General features: G+C 48.6%; 7 protein-coding genes across 7 annotated transcripts; 3 read left to right on the top strand and 4 right to left on the bottom strand.

The window, feature by feature from the left end:
* Positions 1-1,223: 1,223 nt before the first annotated feature.
* zfpA (putative C2H2 finger domain protein) lies at positions 1,224-3,173 on the top strand (the record flags this gene model as incomplete). Its single annotated transcript, XM_040784169.1, has 2 exons — positions 1,224-1,695; positions 1,747-3,173. The coding sequence occupies 2 exons, from the start codon at positions 1,224-1,226 to the stop codon at positions 3,171-3,173; spliced, it is 1,899 nt and encodes a 632-aa protein (XP_040639704.1).
* Positions 3,174-3,588: 415 nt separating this feature from the next.
* EURHEDRAFT_377061 (putative bis(5'-nucleosyl)-tetraphosphatase) lies at positions 3,589-4,780 on the top strand (the record flags this gene model as incomplete). Its single annotated transcript, XM_040778918.1, has 2 exons — positions 3,589-3,714; positions 3,797-4,780. The coding sequence occupies 2 exons, from the start codon at positions 3,589-3,591 to the stop codon at positions 4,778-4,780; spliced, it is 1,110 nt and encodes a 369-aa protein (XP_040639703.1).
* A 179-nt stretch (positions 4,781-4,959) lies between these two features.
* On the bottom strand, positions 4,960-6,323 carry EURHEDRAFT_377060 (uncharacterized protein; the record flags this gene model as incomplete). The annotated part of the gene is made up of 3 exons (XM_040778917.1): positions 4,960-5,247; positions 5,304-6,040; positions 6,092-6,323. 3 exons carry the CDS (start codon positions 6,321-6,323, stop codon positions 4,960-4,962), a joined length of 1,257 nt encoding a protein of 418 aa, XP_040639702.1.
* A 2,721-nt stretch (positions 6,324-9,044) lies between these two features.
* Positions 9,045-10,944, bottom strand: EURHEDRAFT_454353 (uncharacterized protein; the record flags this gene model as incomplete). Its single annotated transcript, XM_040784192.1, has 5 exons — positions 9,045-9,842; positions 9,908-10,189; positions 10,250-10,602; positions 10,664-10,821; positions 10,871-10,944. 5 exons carry the CDS (start codon positions 10,942-10,944, stop codon positions 9,045-9,047), a joined length of 1,665 nt encoding a protein of 554 aa, XP_040639701.1.
* Positions 10,875-12,637, bottom strand: EURHEDRAFT_44211 (uncharacterized protein). Its single transcript, XM_040783476.1, has 2 exons — positions 12,336-12,637; positions 10,875-12,269 (listed from the first exon to the last, which is right to left on the bottom strand). The coding sequence occupies exons 1-2, from the start codon at positions 12,409-12,411 to the stop codon at positions 11,158-11,160; spliced, it is 1,188 nt and encodes a 395-aa protein (XP_040639700.1). The 5' UTR covers positions 12,412-12,637; the 3' UTR covers positions 10,875-11,157.
* On the top strand, positions 12,624-13,098 carry EURHEDRAFT_377058 (putative small nuclear ribonucleoprotein SmG; the record flags this gene model as incomplete). The annotated part of the gene is made up of 4 exons (XM_040778916.1): positions 12,624-12,653; positions 12,716-12,787; positions 12,907-12,981; positions 13,039-13,098. 4 exons carry the CDS (start codon positions 12,624-12,626, stop codon positions 13,096-13,098), a joined length of 237 nt encoding a protein of 78 aa, XP_040639699.1.
* Positions 13,099-13,634: 536 nt separating this feature from the next.
* EURHEDRAFT_454433 (transcription initiation factor TFIID subunit TAF2) lies at positions 13,635-17,603 on the bottom strand (the record flags this gene model as incomplete). The annotated part of the gene is made up of 4 exons (XM_040784193.1): positions 13,635-13,952; positions 14,014-14,805; positions 14,861-15,229; positions 15,282-17,603. The coding sequence occupies 4 exons, from the start codon at positions 17,601-17,603 to the stop codon at positions 13,635-13,637; spliced, it is 3,801 nt and encodes a 1,266-aa protein (XP_040639698.1).
* Positions 17,604-17,969: the final 366 nt, after the last annotated feature.

Here is a 17,969-nt window from a genome sequence, read left to right as displayed (position 1 = left end):
ATAGTACGAATAATGACGACGGAGGTGAGGGCCGATTGAGGCCCATGCTTCTTCTTCAGCCAGCCACTGTCAGAACCGAAGTGATGGGACGTTCCCGCCAAGTCCATGAACACCCTTTTTCCTTCCATTACTTTTACAAATAATGTGTATTATTCTGGAATATAGTTGTGATATTGCGTCAATAATTGTAATAAGTATGGTGATTTGATTTACTTCTCATGTTTATTGTAGAGAGTACTGGATTCTATCACGGTAGATGGCGTTCACTGCCCTGTCCCTGCTTGTCCGGCATCTCCACATCCCTTGTTCATTTTGGGTTAGCTTGTGGGGTGGTTTTTTATTATTATTATTTTTTTATTTACAAAAAGTCCATCGATACGATACCGTACAAAATACATACATACACTAAAATAAATAATAAAAATAACACGGTCGGCACTGAATCCGCATTGACAATCCATTCTAATTGGCCTCCAGTAGGCTGGATAAGAGTGGCTTTGAGTCAGGCTCCGGCGCCCGTCACAAAGTTTCCAGATCCCATACAAATACAATACCAAACCCGCCCGAAAACAGTAGGTTCTCTTTCTCATGGGCATCATTTAATACTGCTTCCCTCCTCCACCTTCGCATCTTTCTTTTTAAGCTCCTCATCTTCCTCTCTGTATCTCTTTTTCTTTTCTTCCTCTCGCATGTCATTGCATTCCTGTCTTCCTAACCGCCTAATTCTCCGTCCTTGCATACTTCTTTTCTTCCTGACCAGAGGTTCATCGTCAATTGTGGCTCTATTTGTCTTTCCTCTTCCTTAATCCTACCTCAGAAATTCTTCCGAATACCAAACCAGACAGCTTCCCTGACCTTTTGTTGTCCTTTGGAATACATCTCTAGCAGCCGTCCACGCCAATTGCTCTATTTAGAGCTTCCGGCATTCCTGCTGCACCAGATCCCTTGCTGCGTCGACGCCTTATATATACCGGGTTTCCAAGACTCTCTGGCACGTTCCGCCCCCTTTCGACGGCCCGCGATTTGACGGAACCTTATCTTACGGCCAATTGGAGTAGTGGTATGCACCATTCTGTCATACCCCATCACTAGAAAAGGCAGCAAAACTGATATACCTTGCTTGCTGTAGAACTGCATTTCGCACCTTTCCCTCTCCATTGCCTTCTCTCCCTCACATCCTGCATCCAAGCGCATCACCGACAGATACCCTTATAACCTACACCATGTTGGCGGTAATGCCCTCGAGACAACAGGAAGCCCCGTACTTCCAGAACCCTACGATGGACCCTTCAATGGTCGACCTCTTCGCTTTCCCCATTGACAACCTGAGTGGATTTGGCCAGAGCAACGACACAACAAGAATAACGCAATCATACTACGAGCCACCATTATACGCCGAGGACATCCAGAAGCCGTGTTTCCCTTCTCTTCCGGGCTCACCCCCGGCTACTACTCAGGCTCCCGAGCCTCTGCCTTCTCTGCCTAGTGCTTCAGCTCCATCGATTGCTAGTACATCCTCTTCTGCCGTTGGCTCTCCGTATTCTTCCACACAAGGCATTCAGGAAGGCTGGATGGATACAAATCACGGTCTTAGTCTTGCTGGTGCTATGGGTGATCTATTTTCCAATGACCAGATGATCAACACCCTGGACGCAGACACCTACTACCAGAAGAAGGGTGCAGATAGCTTTGTCGGTTAGTTTCCCTGCCATGTATTGAAATTGATGGAACCCTGCTAATGATAAGCAGACCCTTCCTGGATCCAACCCATTCCTCACCAACCTAGCAACTCCTCTCCCGTCACCTATCCCGAGCAACCTAGCTACACCATGAGTCAGCCAGTCTTTGCGCAACAATCACAAGAGGCATCTCCTCTCCCTACCCTGGAGAGCCTCGATACCAACGAGACGGAGGAGTCAAAACAGCCTCTTTCGTCACATATTACGCTACCTGCCAATCTTCCCTATCAGCCCATATACAACCGACGATCCTCTGCCTCTTCCACCCACAGCCGCGGCTCTCGCCGTAGTCCTTCTGCTAGTAGTGTTGACGATGATACCAAGGGGCGGTGTCCGCATCCTGAGTGCGGTCGGCCCTTCAAAGACTTGAAGGCCCACATGCTCACGCATCAGGCTGAGAGACCCGAGAAGTGTCCGATTGCCAACTGCGAGTACCACATCAAAGGTTTCGCTCGGAAGTACGACAAGAACCGTCACACTCTTACCCACTACAAAGGCACCATGGTCTGCGGGTTCTGCCCGGGATCAGGGTCTCCTGCGGAGAAGAGTTTCAACAGGGCCGACGTCTTCAAGCGTCATTTGACCTCTGTGCATGGTGTCGAGCAGACCCCTCCCAACTGTCGCAAGAAGAACTCGAACTCGAAGAGTACCATGGCGTACAGCAGTGATTCCACTGGCAAATGCTCGACCTGCACGGGTACTTTCAGCAACCCGCAGGAGTTCTACGAGCACTTGGACGACTGTGTGCTCCGCGTGGTGCAGCAGGAGGAGCCCAGCGAAGCCATTAACCAGAAACGGTTGGCGGAGATGGATTCGGACGAGGAGCTCAAGAAGACCATGGAGAAGCACAATTTGGTTGACAACCCGGCTGGTACCGGTTTTCAACCTGAAGATGATGACTCTCCTACCTCGAACCAGAAGTTTGGCAAGGGCAGCATCAAGTCCACAAAAGGCAATTCTAGCTCGCGTTCCACCCTTGGAAAGAATGCCGTCACAAAGCACTCGACACAAAATATTAGTGGCAGCAACAATAAGCTTCGCCCGATGGTCTCGCGCCGGCGGAATAACCGGGACTTCTACCCCCAGTCCTGGGGGTGTCCATCGAGCAGCATGAAGACGAAGAAGCGCGTTCTCTGCGTTTTCGACGGTCCACGCCGTCTATGGAAGGATGAGATGATGCTTGACAATGAGTTCGAGGTCCGCGTCAAACTCCCTGGCGGAGCAGGCGATGGCACCAACCGCGATGCATACATCACCGACCTCGACATTGAGACCATGAAACGCGCTGAGGGTGTCTTCAGCGCTACCGCTGAAGAGCGGGGGCCATGGTCCAATGGACCCTCGACGCGAATCATCGGGCAACCGGCGATGCTCTTACCCGGACTCAGTCGACCTGAGGAAGAGGTTGATTTGGAAGAGATAATGAGGACTTGATGCTTCTTTTGCTTTTCTGTTTCTTTTTCTTTTTTTTCTTTTTTTTCCATTTGTTGCATATTGTATTATGAGAAATCTGTGTATTTGGGAAATTGATACCACTGAGTTTTGCTTGTGAGAAAATGGGTTACTTCATATGTTGGTTGGTGTTTGGCGTTGGTAATCCGAGGGAAACACAAGAAAAATATTTTGGTCCGAATAATGAAAAGCCTATCATCTACTTATACATATTTCTTGCGCATTTTAATCCTGTATATGTAGGATTGAGTTATTATACTTCGACAACTACACCTCTGCCGTGGAATCATCACAATGCCCCGCATTCTCTCCGTAACCTTGTCCCAACTTCACTTGTACACATCTCAATTGCTCGAAGAACCTATTCATTGAAAATAATACTCCAGTAAACAGCAAAATGCATCTAGCCCTCTCAGAATCCCTCTCTACCCTCGTCGCCAAACGCTTCGCAGCAGCAAAAGAAGGCGGTCATCTTGTCTTCTCCCCGACCCAGGTTACCACCATACAGACTTCTGGGATATCGGTACGCCCTCACCTGCCCTCTCGTCACTCATAAAGAAACCAAATAAGACAACTGCTAATGCGACCGTGAGATAAATGAACAGTACCAACTCCGCTACTGCCCCTCCCTCGCCAAAAAACCCTCTGCCCTCCCTAAACCTGTCGACTCCGCACAAACCGAAGCACAACGGCAGGGCAAGAAACCGGATCCGTTTGATAACCCATCGCCGGGGCTACTTGTAACAGATACCCCTGGCACAGATAATGGGAGCCAGGGGTACTGGGTTGTGCTGAATAAATTCCCGATTATCAGGAATCATTTTATCCTCGCGACGAAAGAGTGGAAGAGTCAGTCGGATTTGCTGGAGAAGGGGGATTTAGAGGCATGTTATACTTGTATAAAGGCTTGGGATGATAATGGCGATAATGGGGAGGGGAATGGGAGGAGGTTATTCGCGTTCTTCAACTCCGGGCCTGAAAGCGGTGCGAGCCAACCGCATCGACATATACAGTTTCTCCCCATTGAGGATATGAAGCGGACGTATGAGGGCGCTGGTATTGAGGGGTGGAGGCCTTTGATCGATGTTGTTGTTGAGCGCGGTCAGAACAAGGGCCAGAGACAATCGCAGTCGCAGAGTGAAGGGTTGTTGACAGACGACCGTCTCCCATTCGCGCATTATGTGCTGCCGATACCGACAAATCCGTCTGCGGAGATGTTGCATTCCATATATCTCTCGCTCTATCGAGCGGCTGTATCAGCTACTACCGAGGTCTCTGAGAACCCCGCTGAGCTGAGCATCCAAGACCACGGCCCCGCGGCTATCAGCCATAACCTTGCTATGACTGAGACTGCGATGATGATTTGTCCGCGGAAGAGTGAGAATGCCACGATTTCTATACAATGGAAGGATGAGGCGAAGGGGGAGGGGATCGTTGAGCCGGGGGTTATTGCGCTGAATGGGACGGTTTTAGGGGGTACGTTGATGGTAAAGATGGAGGGAGAGTGGGAGGAGTTGAAGACGCCGGATGTGTTGGGGGGTGTGCTGGGGAAGGTTGGGTTTCCAGTTGGGGGGAGGGCCTCGCTGTAGATATCCCGGAGTTATGCTTGAATTATGTATATTCGTGTGATATAGATACATGACTTATTATTAACTTTATATAATAGAATGATCCGCCTAGACATGTTAAATAGAGACAAACTCCACCCGCCCCAGACAAAGGAAATTCCCGCTCGCTATGACAATAAAAACCATAAGAACGAACACTGTTATTTTAGCTCAATGTTGTGAACATCGCACCACTTTTTTTTGCAAGTGGCGTTGCCAAAATGATACGATCCCCCGCGTAACCAAATATAACCCGCCACTTTCTTCCACGACACTTTGGGAATTCCACTCTCGGAACCTGCACCTGCATCTGCATCCGCAGTATGAAGATGGGCAGGACAACCACACCCTTGTCCTCGGCACAGAGAGTTGTGCTTGAAGCTCCGCCGGTACGTGTGGCGTCCCCTTTCGGAAGAAAGGATGCTCACAGCTTCACAAAGCAGTTGAATCTGTCGTCCGTTAGCTAACAGCTCAGTTTAGTATGCTGGGGAAAGTCAAAGCTTACATCTCTCTCTTCCCATTGGGGCCTGCGGACCCTCTGCTCCTTGGTCTTGGTCAAGGTACGGAAACGACCACGCAGAGTTGACTCTGCCTCTTTGAATCCGCCTAGTCGCTTTATGTCTTTGTAAGACAGACCCCTGCGTTTACACTCTATCAAGAATGCATTTCGGGTGCTGGAAGGAGTTGGAGCCGTTGATCGGGGAGCAGCGGTCGTGGTGGTGGCTGGGGTCGTGGTGTAGAAATGAGGTTGGAGCTGCGGCTGGAGTGGTTGCGGTTGAATGTTCTGGTGCTGATGAGTGAATGAAGGGTAGGACATCGCTTTGTGGTCTGTAACTTCAGGAACAGGACTGGTGAAGTATGTGGGGATCTCGTCCGTGTTGAAGTCCAGCCACGGCAGCCCGTTAAACATCATCATATCCTCGTTTGTCGGCTGAGCTACATCCCAAGTTGCGTCGATAGCTTGAGGAAGATGATGGCTCGAGGGTTGCAGATAGTGAGGGACGTTGGCCCATGTTCCCATTGTCGCTGCATCTGATGCTTGATGATGATAGTTCTGTGAAGAAAACGAGGAAGAGGTCGAGGAAGCTGAGGATAATGACGATGAAGCCCACGATGTGGGGTTCATGGTGCTGAATGTGCTAGACATTGGAGTGAAACAAGGTTCATCGAATGTCGTTACGGAGCTATTGGGGGAGCTCTGTGTGTTGAAGAGATTGAGGTCTTCTGTGCTGTGGTTGGATCCTGGGTATCGTTAGTATCAACATGCTCTTGAAACAAGGAATAACGACTCACCTGTCATAGGGGAAACAACTTCACGTTTTGGATAGATGTTGCTTTCATCGTGCCCGAAAATAGAAAAATTACTGTTCTGGAGGTGCAACGCTTTAGGTACAGGATGGGCGAGGGTATGATCATTGGGAAGAGGCGAAGATGGATATTTCTGTTGTTGCTGGTGGATGGCAAATGACTCAGGCCAGTATTGAATCTGGTCCTGCTCCATTGGTTGTCTCGTCGCGTTGTCCATGTTGTAGATGGATGAAAACGTTGACTGTTGATGAATGTTAGAGGCCATTCATGTGATGAAGAAGTTGTCAGGTAAACAGAAAAGTGAAGACGAACCAACCAGATATAAACAGGCGACTTCACCGCTCTTGATCAATGAATTGTATACAAGATGCCTTTGCTGATGGATCTCTGTAGTTGAATTCTGCCGATTCCCGGGTCTTCACTGCACGTTGCTGTCAAGCTTAACAGATGACCTGCATGTTTTGGGTTGTCAGCAGTCTATTCTAAAACTTGACGAAATGGCAGATGCAGATGGAGGTGTTTCACCTGTTGGTTCGGATGGTTGAGTGAGACTGTGATTAGCGGCCGTTCTGTTGGTAGGTGGGTTGCTGATGGCAGTTGATTTCTCAATGGATGAGAGATCTGATTCAGATGCAATGCAGGTAAGGATGGGAACGACTGAAGAGATGCACCGTTGGCTAACTAGAAAGCAAAAGAATAGAAAGAACGACAAAGTTGGAGATGATGGAGAGATGGAGAACAAAAACCTACAGAGCAGTACAGGCAAGGCCTTTTATCATCCACCCTCTCTATCATAACCCCGGGTGATCACCCACTACCTCTCCTCTCCTATACAGATCAAAGCTCAGATCCCCTCGATTCAAGAAACAGACTGGACCCTAAACTATCGAACGGAAGTAGATCCCCCCTCGTTCCATACCAAATCACGAACAATATTGGCCCGGGGAAGTATGGAAACAGACAAGGAAGTTCTCGACGGAACCACAGATCTGGGACCCGTCACTCTTACCCCTAACATCGCCATAATTTTTCTCTACGAAAAAGAACAGGGACCTCTACCGGGAACTGGAGTGATTGATTGAAGCGTCGGGATCTACTGTACCTTAGTTGGCCATTCCATCGGTGGCTGATCAATTGACGAGTCGCATCATGTTTCTTGTGTTGTCTGTGTGTTGTATCTATCTATGTATCTGGCGACATGTCCGTCTGCCTTCTATCCTGTGTAATTGACAAAAAGAAAATCTACCGGAAATCTGGAAGCGTTGATCAACTCTTGGCGTGAAGAGACAGATGAACGACGATTCACCGCGGGTTTCGGGAGATATGCACGGATTTCCTAGTCTAGAAGTACTGAGACAAAATAAAACAATCAAAACCGTAGAAAAAATCATGTATAATGGTGAAACGGAGGCAAAAGTCTCCCCGATCAGACAAAAAGAAAGAAACAAAAACAAATTGTGGCCATCGGATAGCGACAGTTGCCGGTGGAGCTCCGATAATATGCATGTACGCAAGTAGGGTTCCTGAATGACCTATTTGGGGTGGCTGCATTTGCCGCCATGTTTACTTTTTCCATTGGGCTCTTTCTATTCCCTTCTGTTGGTTATTGTCTCTACTTTAGTAGTCACAGAGTATTATAAATAAAATAATTCTAAACCTTCGAGCTTATGTTTTATTGACAGACGTTTGTCGGAGAATTCATTCGACTCGGGCCTGTCCGGAAAAATCGGAGCCGTTGTGCTGATTTCTACCTCGTTTCTTTGTGAGGCAATTTATTTTTTCTCTCAGTTGACCGGTCAACTTGCAGGTTCATGCATGTGCTGGTCGATGAAACTCAGTAGCCCGTGTAGCGTGTAGCAGAGCCAACGTTCACGGCCGAGTACTTCATAATCCGTCCATAAACACACTGCGAATTTGCATACTAACTCTCATTGCATCTTGCATGCAGATGTCGGCTCCTGCCAACCCAGCCCGTAGCCCATAATGACACCTATAATAATACCTGCGTAGACCGGGATGTTTGCCTCCTGCATCGATCAAGCAATCAGGCATACCATCCCATCCACGGATCCCCTCCCCCGAAGGCTACTTGCTTGCACAAAGAAAATGAAAGACGATACATCGGAAAAAGCAAATAAAGCATAACACGAGCCAATAGCACGTTGGGCCTATAAATTCATGCCCGGATGATGTATATTCTTCTCAACTACGTACAAGTACCTGCATCCGGAATTCCCGCACTGCAGTGAGTACGGATGTATGTACATAGGGGACGTACAGCGCGATCGTATTATTCAATAGTTCCCCGGAATTGGCGAAGATATCGGTTTGAACTGCTTGTACATGATCAGATACTCTCTCGTTATCTGCCACGAGCCGCCTCAACTGGTTTGCAGCAGCAGCAGCGCACGGGGAAGCAGGTGACCAGCTTCCGGTTCCAGACAATTGAAAACGAAACGAATCAATTCTTCAGTCCATAAAAAGAAAAGAAAATTAACTTTGGTCGCTGGAAATGATCCGTCATTCTGGAAAGGTACGTTTGTCTGAAGCCATATCCCACTTTATTGTTTCTCCTTTGCTGTCTGTATACAACAAGTATACTAATTGAAATTCTTTAGAAGCTTGGCCGCCAGTCTAGATACTCATAGTTTCAATCCTCCGCGAATATTTAACACGACCCTAGGGTGACATGTCACTTCAACTAAGTGCTTCTGGACTTAATTGATCCTGCCGTTCACTAAGTCGTGCTCTGACTGATGGCGGACAGGATGGTGGTCGTGAATCAATAATCACCCCCCCGGACGTCGCCGGTATCAGTGTCGCCTCCCGTCCAGATTCTCCTTCACTCCCCCGTTCACCCGGTTGCATCCGCCGGCCCATTGCCTCTTTAGTACCCAAGTAATCCAATAGTCGGTCGACCAAAAGTACTATGATAATGTTAGAAACTCTGGGCGAAGGAAATTGGCAGACGAAGCATACCGAACAATAAAACAAATGTAAAAGCGTAGAGTATTGTCGGAGACGTCATAAAGGAGTATGCCAACCGGAAATGGCTCGCAAAGGAGATCAACCCGCAAAGGAAAATGGCCAAGACAATGCGGACAGCAACCCCAACGGCAACATACGCTTTGCGAGTGTGGCGGCGAGCTAGTACCACAAAAGCCGCAAAGAGAAACATTGCCAACGAGGCGACTATAAAGTAATACACATACACAAATCCCAGCACTTCCATATACATTCGTAGGAGTTGAACATTGTTCAGCTGACTGATATCCGTTCCTTCGGCCGGATTGAGCCCCATACTGGAGAACAGGGCCGCCGTGACATTTCCCACAAGATCGTCGATCCGATCATCCGTCAAAGAATAGAGAGCCACAGCAGTACTGTTTGGACACAACGGCCGGTTCGGTAGGTCCTCCAAAATGGCCGAAATCACTGCTTTTTCTTTGATGGCCCCACGATTGTAATCAATTTCCATATCTGCAATAGTACTTCGCAGAAGCTTAATGGCCCGTTCAGCGTTGGGTCGCGGTTCCTCGCAGGCGAACAGGATCGTCTCTGTCAGGTAAGTGATTTTCAACGTTATGTCCAGCGTCAAAGCAAGAATACCTGATCCCTCAAGCAGGAGGATCAGCACTACGTGAAAAGGATAGTGAAGCTGCGCCCACAGTTGCTGTGTGATCTTCCCAAAGGCATCTCGTGGCGTAACATCGAAATATGCCTGCCATAAAACATACTAAAATAAGAAAGAGAGACATCAGTATAAAGGTTATCCAGCGGAAAGTGCCACCCGAGACATACAACATTACTAGTGACACCCAAAATATGGACAAACGACCACTTGGTCCAACCGCCAGGCCGTACTGTCTTGTTCACAATTCTGGTGATGGTTATGACGCCTTCTCCAATGATGATCAACGTAAGGAGTCCCATTCGCACGTTGAGATGTGTGTCTTGGAGACCTATATGAGGGGTGGCGCCGGATATTCCCATCACCATCCACATCTCGAATCCAAATACCGCAAACCAAACGGTCCATATGTAGGTCTGAACACCGTTTCGTTCCTTGAAGGCAAAGAACAGCTGCAAACGGGTTTGCAATATGAGCAAGATATCAAGGTGATAGGGTGGTAATAGGCTTACTCCGAGATAGGCAACGCTGGAAATTCCAAGAATTGCGACGATATGTTTCATGCCTCTGGCAGTATTCTCCATCCTTCCACGAAAAAAGCGACGGTTGAAGGTATACTGTATCGCTAACAGCGTCCGACTTCCGGCCAATAGCAGACTCAGCGACTGAAACGCCCAGACGTTATCACCTTGGACTCGAGTCGTAAACCGTGTCCCGGCCGAAGCAAATCCGACCATGACAGCCAATTGTGCCGCTTTGCAAACTCGTTCGAAAACCGAATCTCGTGCAAACCGTACGTCGAAGAGCGTCACTTGGAGCCAGGTAAACCAGATCACCCCGAGGAAACCTATATATGCCCCCAAAGCTGGCCTTGCAGTTAGAATTTTCCGTTGGTAAGATTTCTTTCCAGTAGAGCGACCACGTACCCTCCACATTGTTGATTTCGTGCGTGGCAGTAAAGGTCGATAGATTAGCGACGAAGAACAAGTCAAAAAATAGTTCGATTGGAGTGGCGTCTGAATGCCGATACAGTTGTCCTTTTTCATCAATTGGGCTCTCGAACCAGCGCAGACCGTACTGCTGTCTTGAGTTTGATGAGTTTGCGAGATACCCTCGATGGCTTCTTGACGCACCTTCTTGTATGATCTTTGTGTGTATTTCTACGCCGGGGTTTCCGACAAAGAGAAAAGAATGGTGACCCGGGCATATTAAAAGGAACCCAAGAAGTGAAAAAAATCAAGATTAATTCATTGGGGTATCATATCAAAACAGTTGGTTTCTGCGATCTTTTTTTGTTGGCGATCATGAAGATGTTCCTGTAGAGCCGGCCGAAACCAAGCAAGCCCGCAGTTTCAACTAGGAAAGAGTCAAGATGAGAACCCATGGGGCAATTGCGATGGACAAAGAATCTCCCAGCCTATCAGGGCTCGCTTTCAGAACTGCCAGCACTTATTGCCATTGGCGCACCAATATTCTCTAGTCCTCGCGAATTTTGCATCTCAGATGTTTCATCGGGCGTGAGTCCAGCTTCCAACCTGAGTTTCTCATAGTTGTCACCGGCCTCCTTAATCAGAGTCTGTATTTCCACTTCGCGCGCAGCCATATCTGCCTTCTCCTTCCTCAGGTCTTCCATGCGGTTGATCATCTGAGCTTTTGACTTCTCCATTACAGCAAAGTTGGTACGGAAACGATCCATGCTGTTCGAGAGACGCGGAATCGCAGCCATTTTAGGCGGAGTCCTTGGTCGATCTACTCGATCACATCCTCCATTACCCATCGCCGCCCTTGTCTGGTGGGCCTCATAGGCAGCCTTCTCCTCGAGATCCGAATCCTCCTCGTCGGAAGGTACTTCAGCTTCGTTAATCAGTTCCCTCATTTCTTCACGTTGTTTCCGCCTCTGCTCGCGCTCTGCTTTCTTCCCAAGAGAAATTCGACCATCCTCCACGAATTCATCGAAACCTTCCGCAAAGTCTTCGTCGTCTCTGAGCAATCGGGTGTCCCTCTCCTCTCCAAGGCTTTCTGGATCCCACTCATCAACCTGCGCGGCATCGTCTAATGCAATATAATCTTCCTCTTTTGCCCCATTGCCGTGTTCCTTGGCTAGCCGTAAGCGCCTTTCCTTCTTCTCTCTGATCTCCGCTTCGCTGGGAATAGCCGATGGTGCTGACACCTTCATGACCTCCCCAAACTTCGCAGCCACATCAACCGTCTTCTCCTCCTTTTCTGTCATGTTCTTCGGCGTCACAGGCGTCGATTCCCGAAGCTCCTTTAAGTAATCTTCACTATAGCTTGGCCTGTCCTGTTCCGATCCAACTTTGAATTGTACTTTATCGTATAGTCCAGAGGATGCTAGACCTCGTTGGGCCGCGCTTTTCTCGACTGCTCGTCTTCCGAGACCAGACCGTTTAGGCAAGACAACCTCCCTTTCTTGTTCGGCATCGTCGTTCATCGATGTACCCCCGAGACCGAAAGATAGGCGTGATTTGGATTTCTGCCTCATTTTTGGATTTATCGGCCGCTTCACTACTGGTTCTGATTATGTATTTGATTAGCTTCTAGCTCATATGTTCCTGTTAATTTCTAAATCAATCAACCAACCTTGTCCGCCACCTTCATCGTTTTCTTCATCATCGCCGCCAATCTTGCGAGGTTTTCTCCGGTTCACAAAGCTCATATCGAATATAAAAAGAGCACAAATTAGTGAAAGACACCAATAAGAATAGTCCAAAAGAGCAGCAATCCCATTATCTGTCGTCACCGAAGCTCCGCGTTTTTGGAGCTTACGGGAATATCCTTTCTCCGACCCAGCTTATTCCACCGCACGTCTCAAAGTCCGCGGCGCGACAAGAAACAGCAACAAGATTCATTCAGCACCGGCAAGTCAAGATGCCTCAAGCTCAGCCAGAATTGAAGAAGGTATGTCGCAATTCCATTATATTTGGTTGATAGGAGAGAGCTGACCGTTGGCGCGCGCTTAGTACATGGAGAAGCGGGTCTTCTGCCAACTTAACGGCGACCGCAAAGTCATTGGCATTCTGAGAGGCTACGATGTACGTGGAACTCCTGTCGCTCCGATGTTCCTTTGTTAGTTATATCAATTACGGGACTTGGATGCGTGTGCTAGTGTTAGGAATACATGCTGGACTGGGGACTGACATCGGCGTTACAGGTCTTCATGAATCTTGTCCTGGACGAGGCTTTCGAAGAGAAGCCAGGTGGTGAGAAGGTTGCAGCCGGCATGGTGGTAAGGACAAGACACTCCCCCATTAGACGGCTCAGGGAATATGCTAAGGAACTACAGGTCATCCGCGGTAACTCCATCGTTATGCTCGAGGCCCTGGAACGGATAAGTGAGAAGTAAACACGCATACCACTACGGCTAGAGGATGGACGCTATTCGAGTTCTTATACCTTTTCAAATTTTCTCCTGGCGAGGGTTGTTTTAAATGCAATAAGGAGTTCACGGGTTGGTTGCTCATAATGGGACGATCAAAATATTTTACTTGGTTTCAGTACATTGTCATATGGGAAGAATAAAGGCTCACAGAGAGTGTCGGTTTTGTCCCTTGAGGCCACAATTCGTTTCGAGAATGATTTTTATTATTTGTCGATGCAAGACATGAAGCGCAAAGGATATCGATTGCATCAGCGAAGAATGAGCCCTGAAATCAAATACAAATAAAATCAAACGCCAGAACAAGAGCTATGAATGTCAAGAATAACTCGAGAATTATAATTCATTCCCACTCCACGCCTTGAAAAGCCCTCATTTAGAAACCCAACCGTCTACCGTGATGACATGGAAAAAGAAAAAAAAAAGAAAATAAAGAAACGACAAAATATAAGATACAGATATGAAAGGAAACAAAACAACAGTTGAGACTCGGATTAGGTTGATTATTTCGGCTTTTGCCCGATTTTCAGCTTCAACTTCAACCCGCCACCCGGAGTGGTGGCCGGGGTTGACGGTGTGCCCGGTGTAGATGGAGCGGGAGAAGAGGACATCTTGGGGATGTGTAATTTCGGTTTAGGCTGCGGGGTTGACGTGGAGGTCGCAGATGGGGTCCCCGAGCCAACTTTGGTTTGCTTGAATGTAATGCGAGGGCCGGGAGGTGGCATTCCCTGGTCCTCTCGCTTGCGTTTTGCGGGGGCAGAGGTAGCGTCTTTTGTGAGGGTGGTTCGAACACGGTCTGATTTGTAGAAATGCAAGCGTCCCTGTGAATAATATTAGTATCTATGAAGAGACTTTTGATGATGGTGGGCCGGAATGGCTTACCTTTCCGAGATTCTTGACTTTCCAATACCGTGGGTATCTGAGCGAAACCCTCAGGGACGTGATCGGCTCGTACAAGACCCGGCAGAGATCTGTGAACTCAGAGAGCTCAAGTAGCCCGATACACGACGAATTGCAAGCAGCCCAAAGAGATTCCTTCAAAATCTGATTGCCAGAAAGCTCACTCCTGAGGCCCTCCATAGCGCCGGGCACTGTTTGACGTCGTGCAAGATCTGCTTGACGGACTTCCGTACTGGATTCTTGCTCGATAATCAGGCCATCATTCAGAGCGGGTGGTTCATTGGTCGGCCCACGGCCAAACGCAATTGGGCCAAGAGCCCTGCCGAAGGCATTGTGCAGCCGACGCCGAAGCCAGGCAGAAGAGTCGCTTGACATTGTGAAAATGAACCATTTCAAGAGTTCAGCACTACCGAAAATGTCCATTTCGACGAGGCACTCGAAGGCATCCAGGCGGAGTAAATCGTAGGTCCCGGCACGAGTGTACGGCAGAAACTGCATATAATCAAACTCCAATAGATTAGCTTGCATGAGTTGCCTTTGACATCGTAATGCTGCCCGCGAATAGACGTTCTGATATGAACTCGACCATTCGTCCATCCGTCGGTATCGATCGATTTCGGCAATGGCGTCCTGCTCCAGTTGCTCTTCAGTTTGGGTCTCGAGGACTCGTTCCATGTCGAAGTCATCGAAGTTGTCATGGGGAACCTCGGCCCTCCCCAGCATCGCGTCACATAATGATCGCATGAGAGTCGCAACATAGAAGTTGTCAGAGTACTGTTAAGTGTCAGAATGATCCTAACTGCAATGGCGAGCCTACCAAATGTCCTACCTCATTATTCGAATTATCATTGAACTTAAGCTTCTCAAAGAGGAAGCGCTTCACTCTCATCGGCGTCCGACCACTATTGTCGCGCACCTTAGATATGGATTCGGGAATGACCAATTGTAGAATGTATGCAGCACGATCGGAGAAATCATTGGAACGGGTCATGGGTGACCCTGGAAGACAGAACATTTCCTGGAATGCTCTCTCCAAATGGTACAGACCCAACCAATTGATTTCCTCCTTGGCATGTTTCACCAAAGCCCGAGCTGCTGCTGCACGTATTCCGTAGAAATACCTGCGATCCATCAACGTTCGAACGAATATTGTCGAGATCAGCTGATGTTCTTTCTGCGCCGCCATGTATTGAAGGGACTGGGTCACGGTTAGTTATGCCGACCATAAGGAAGACACTGAAACGACTGACCTCCAACTGAGCTATGACATCTCGATCTTGCTGAAGCTGGGAGAGATACATGTAGCCCGGCATCACCAAGGAAAGCTTGCAAATCCACTCGAGATCCGCATCCATGCGAATCCATTCGTATGATTCCTGGCCCATCCGTTCCTCATCTTCTTTAGTCCAGTCAGCCAGTCTCCAGTCTTGCACTTCATCCTCGGATTGCAGGACATCTCCTAGGCAATAAAGAAGAACATCTTCTTGGGTTTCCGCAATGGGGTCTGTCCCTGTAGCAGCGGCGGCACGTTCTTTTTGTCGCTTATTCCTCTTTAGGCGCTTGTATTTCGTGTTATATGGAATCTCGAATTTTGTAACACCCTCCTTTATCTCAACTATGTGTTCGTAGGGAGTTCCATCGGCTTCGTGGATACGGATCGTCATGGAGCCCGTGAAAACAGGTTGCACAGTACCAGCATAAACCTGACGGATCTCTTCTTTCACGTCACGCATAAATGTGTCTTTTGACAAGTCACGCGTGGTTGGCTGCTCTGACTGCACCTGTTTTATCATCATTTCGACGACCAATTTCTTTTTGTTGAACCGTTGCGTAGCCTGAAAGCGCGGACAACCGGCACCATAAACCCATTGCTGGAAAAATTGGTCTAGTTTCGCGTGTCCGAGCTTCTCGCATGTCTTCTGAAAGTAAGCACTGGTGATAGCGCCATTAGGAATGTCACCCGCTCGAGCAGATATAAAGAGTCGAGAAACAATACGGGCCATAGTGGCCTTTCCACTGGCCTTGGTAAGACGACGATCGAGAATGAACAAAACCAGAGGAGCTTTAAGCGCGATGAATTCGACTTCAGAAGGGTCCAGCTTCAGAATGTTTCCCATGTCATAAAGAGATGGACGTTCGTAATCCATCTCGCAGACTCTATCCGACATTTGCTTTAACTGAAACCGGTACTCATTGTTTCCGGAGAGAGTTTTCATGAAGATATCCGTGATGTACCATGCCATACCAATCGTGACCCAGGCATCAGCGGGCTCCTTGGGAATAAGATTAACACCGGTCCATTGACAAGATAAAGCATAGACTAGTTTTCTTGTAGTGTCCTGTATCGTGTCGATTACCTCCTCAGGGAAGAGTAGATGACTGCTACAGATGGATAAGTACGCTGTTGGAAATGTAGCCTCAGGCGAATCATCCACGAAGACCAACTTATAGCTCGAAAACGGGTAGGAGCCGCAGTTGATTGAGAAGTAGTCAATAGCTCTTGGCAGGGGGAAACATGTATTCCTAACTTCGTCGGACCTTCCTGGAAGGCAAAACGCATGCACCGGAGTAGAGGCCTGAATAAGCCGCTCATCTTGATCACTTTCCCGAAAACCAGAGAGGTCTACACACTCGAAGGGGCCGACTGCGAACCCAACCTGTTGGGCTGAAAGAGAGGAATAGCATGCGAAAGAAACTGTTTTCTTGCTCGGATCTTTCGGGTCGACAATCTCATCAGTCAGGTCTCCGGAGCAAACCACTGTCAGATCCAAAGCTTCATCATCAGGAGAGAGAGATCGACCACTCGCAGATGCGGTGCTCGAACGACCTGCGGTGGTTGCTGCAGATTGATCGCGATTCTTATCAAACATATCACCAAGAGAGCACGGACACTTGATCGAAAATTCCCACGTGCAGCGAGCGGAGGGATCATCAACACACGGAAAGAGAGGGCATCCGACACCATAGCCTAACGGATTGGCCGTATAGGCGTGCGGATAGCGCCTGTCTCCATTCCCCACGCCCACAAACTGCAAGCCATCTCGTATTTGGTTGATCACGAATTCCACGTACACGGTCAAACCCGTAAATCTCGGAAGCACTGATTCGGCCGCTTTAGAGCTTATAGGTCCTTCTGGGTCATCCGAGGCACCAGTTGCCCTTAGCGCCATCTGGTTTTGCGCCTCGATCGAAAAGGGATCGAGCTCATCGATGCGAACATTCTTCGGGATACTAACAAGCAGGTCAGGCTGCGGTGGAGTGTGCACGATCTCATCGATTTTAGTCGCTAGGCGTCCGTGATAGTGAGAACCGTACAGTTGTAGCGAGTCATACGGATCCGTATGTTTAACTGCGGGCGTCTTTCCGTTGACAGTCAACCGTTTCACCTCTCCTTGTCGAAAGTTCAATCCAATAACTTTCAGATCCTTGTAATGCGGGTGGATGGTGATCTCTGTCTTTCCCTTAAGACTCCGATTTGCGAAATCTATCTCCAGTTCAACTTTCTGGTGTGCGATGGAGTAGCCCAACCCCGGCCAAACAGGCCCGGCTGGTGTGTCAACGACGCCTGGCATCGCGCAAGATACTCAGTCGTAGACTGCGCTGTGAGCGCTGCGCGAACCATCCACCGTCATGTCCGGGCTCACTGAGCAACCATATTACAGCCTTATATCACTCCGTATCGACGCTGAAAGGACGGGTCGCGATCGAAAGACAAGTAGAAGATGGCACCTGGGAAAAGCTTGGAGGGTCGACGGCGCGGGGAGATGGAATAAACAACCAAAGTTGGGAGCTTTCGTCAAAATGGCCGTCCGGAAGGAACAATAGAACGTCCTTTCTTTGTTCTTCCCCGGAATAAATTGGTTTGGTGATAGCGATCAACGGTCAGAGTCCAACATTCACTCTTCTTTGGGCTTGTCGCGTCTCGATGCGGCGAAAGC

The sequence above is a fragment of the Aspergillus ruber genome (genome assembly GCF_000600275.1).
Source record: "Aspergillus ruber CBS 135680 unplaced genomic scaffold scaffold00010, whole genome shotgun sequence".
Lineage (NCBI taxonomy): Eukaryota > Fungi > Ascomycota > Eurotiomycetes > Eurotiales > Aspergillaceae > Aspergillus > Aspergillus ruber.
The sequence above is the reverse complement of the archived record's forward strand: the minus strand, read 5'-3'. Positions and strand labels throughout refer to the sequence as shown.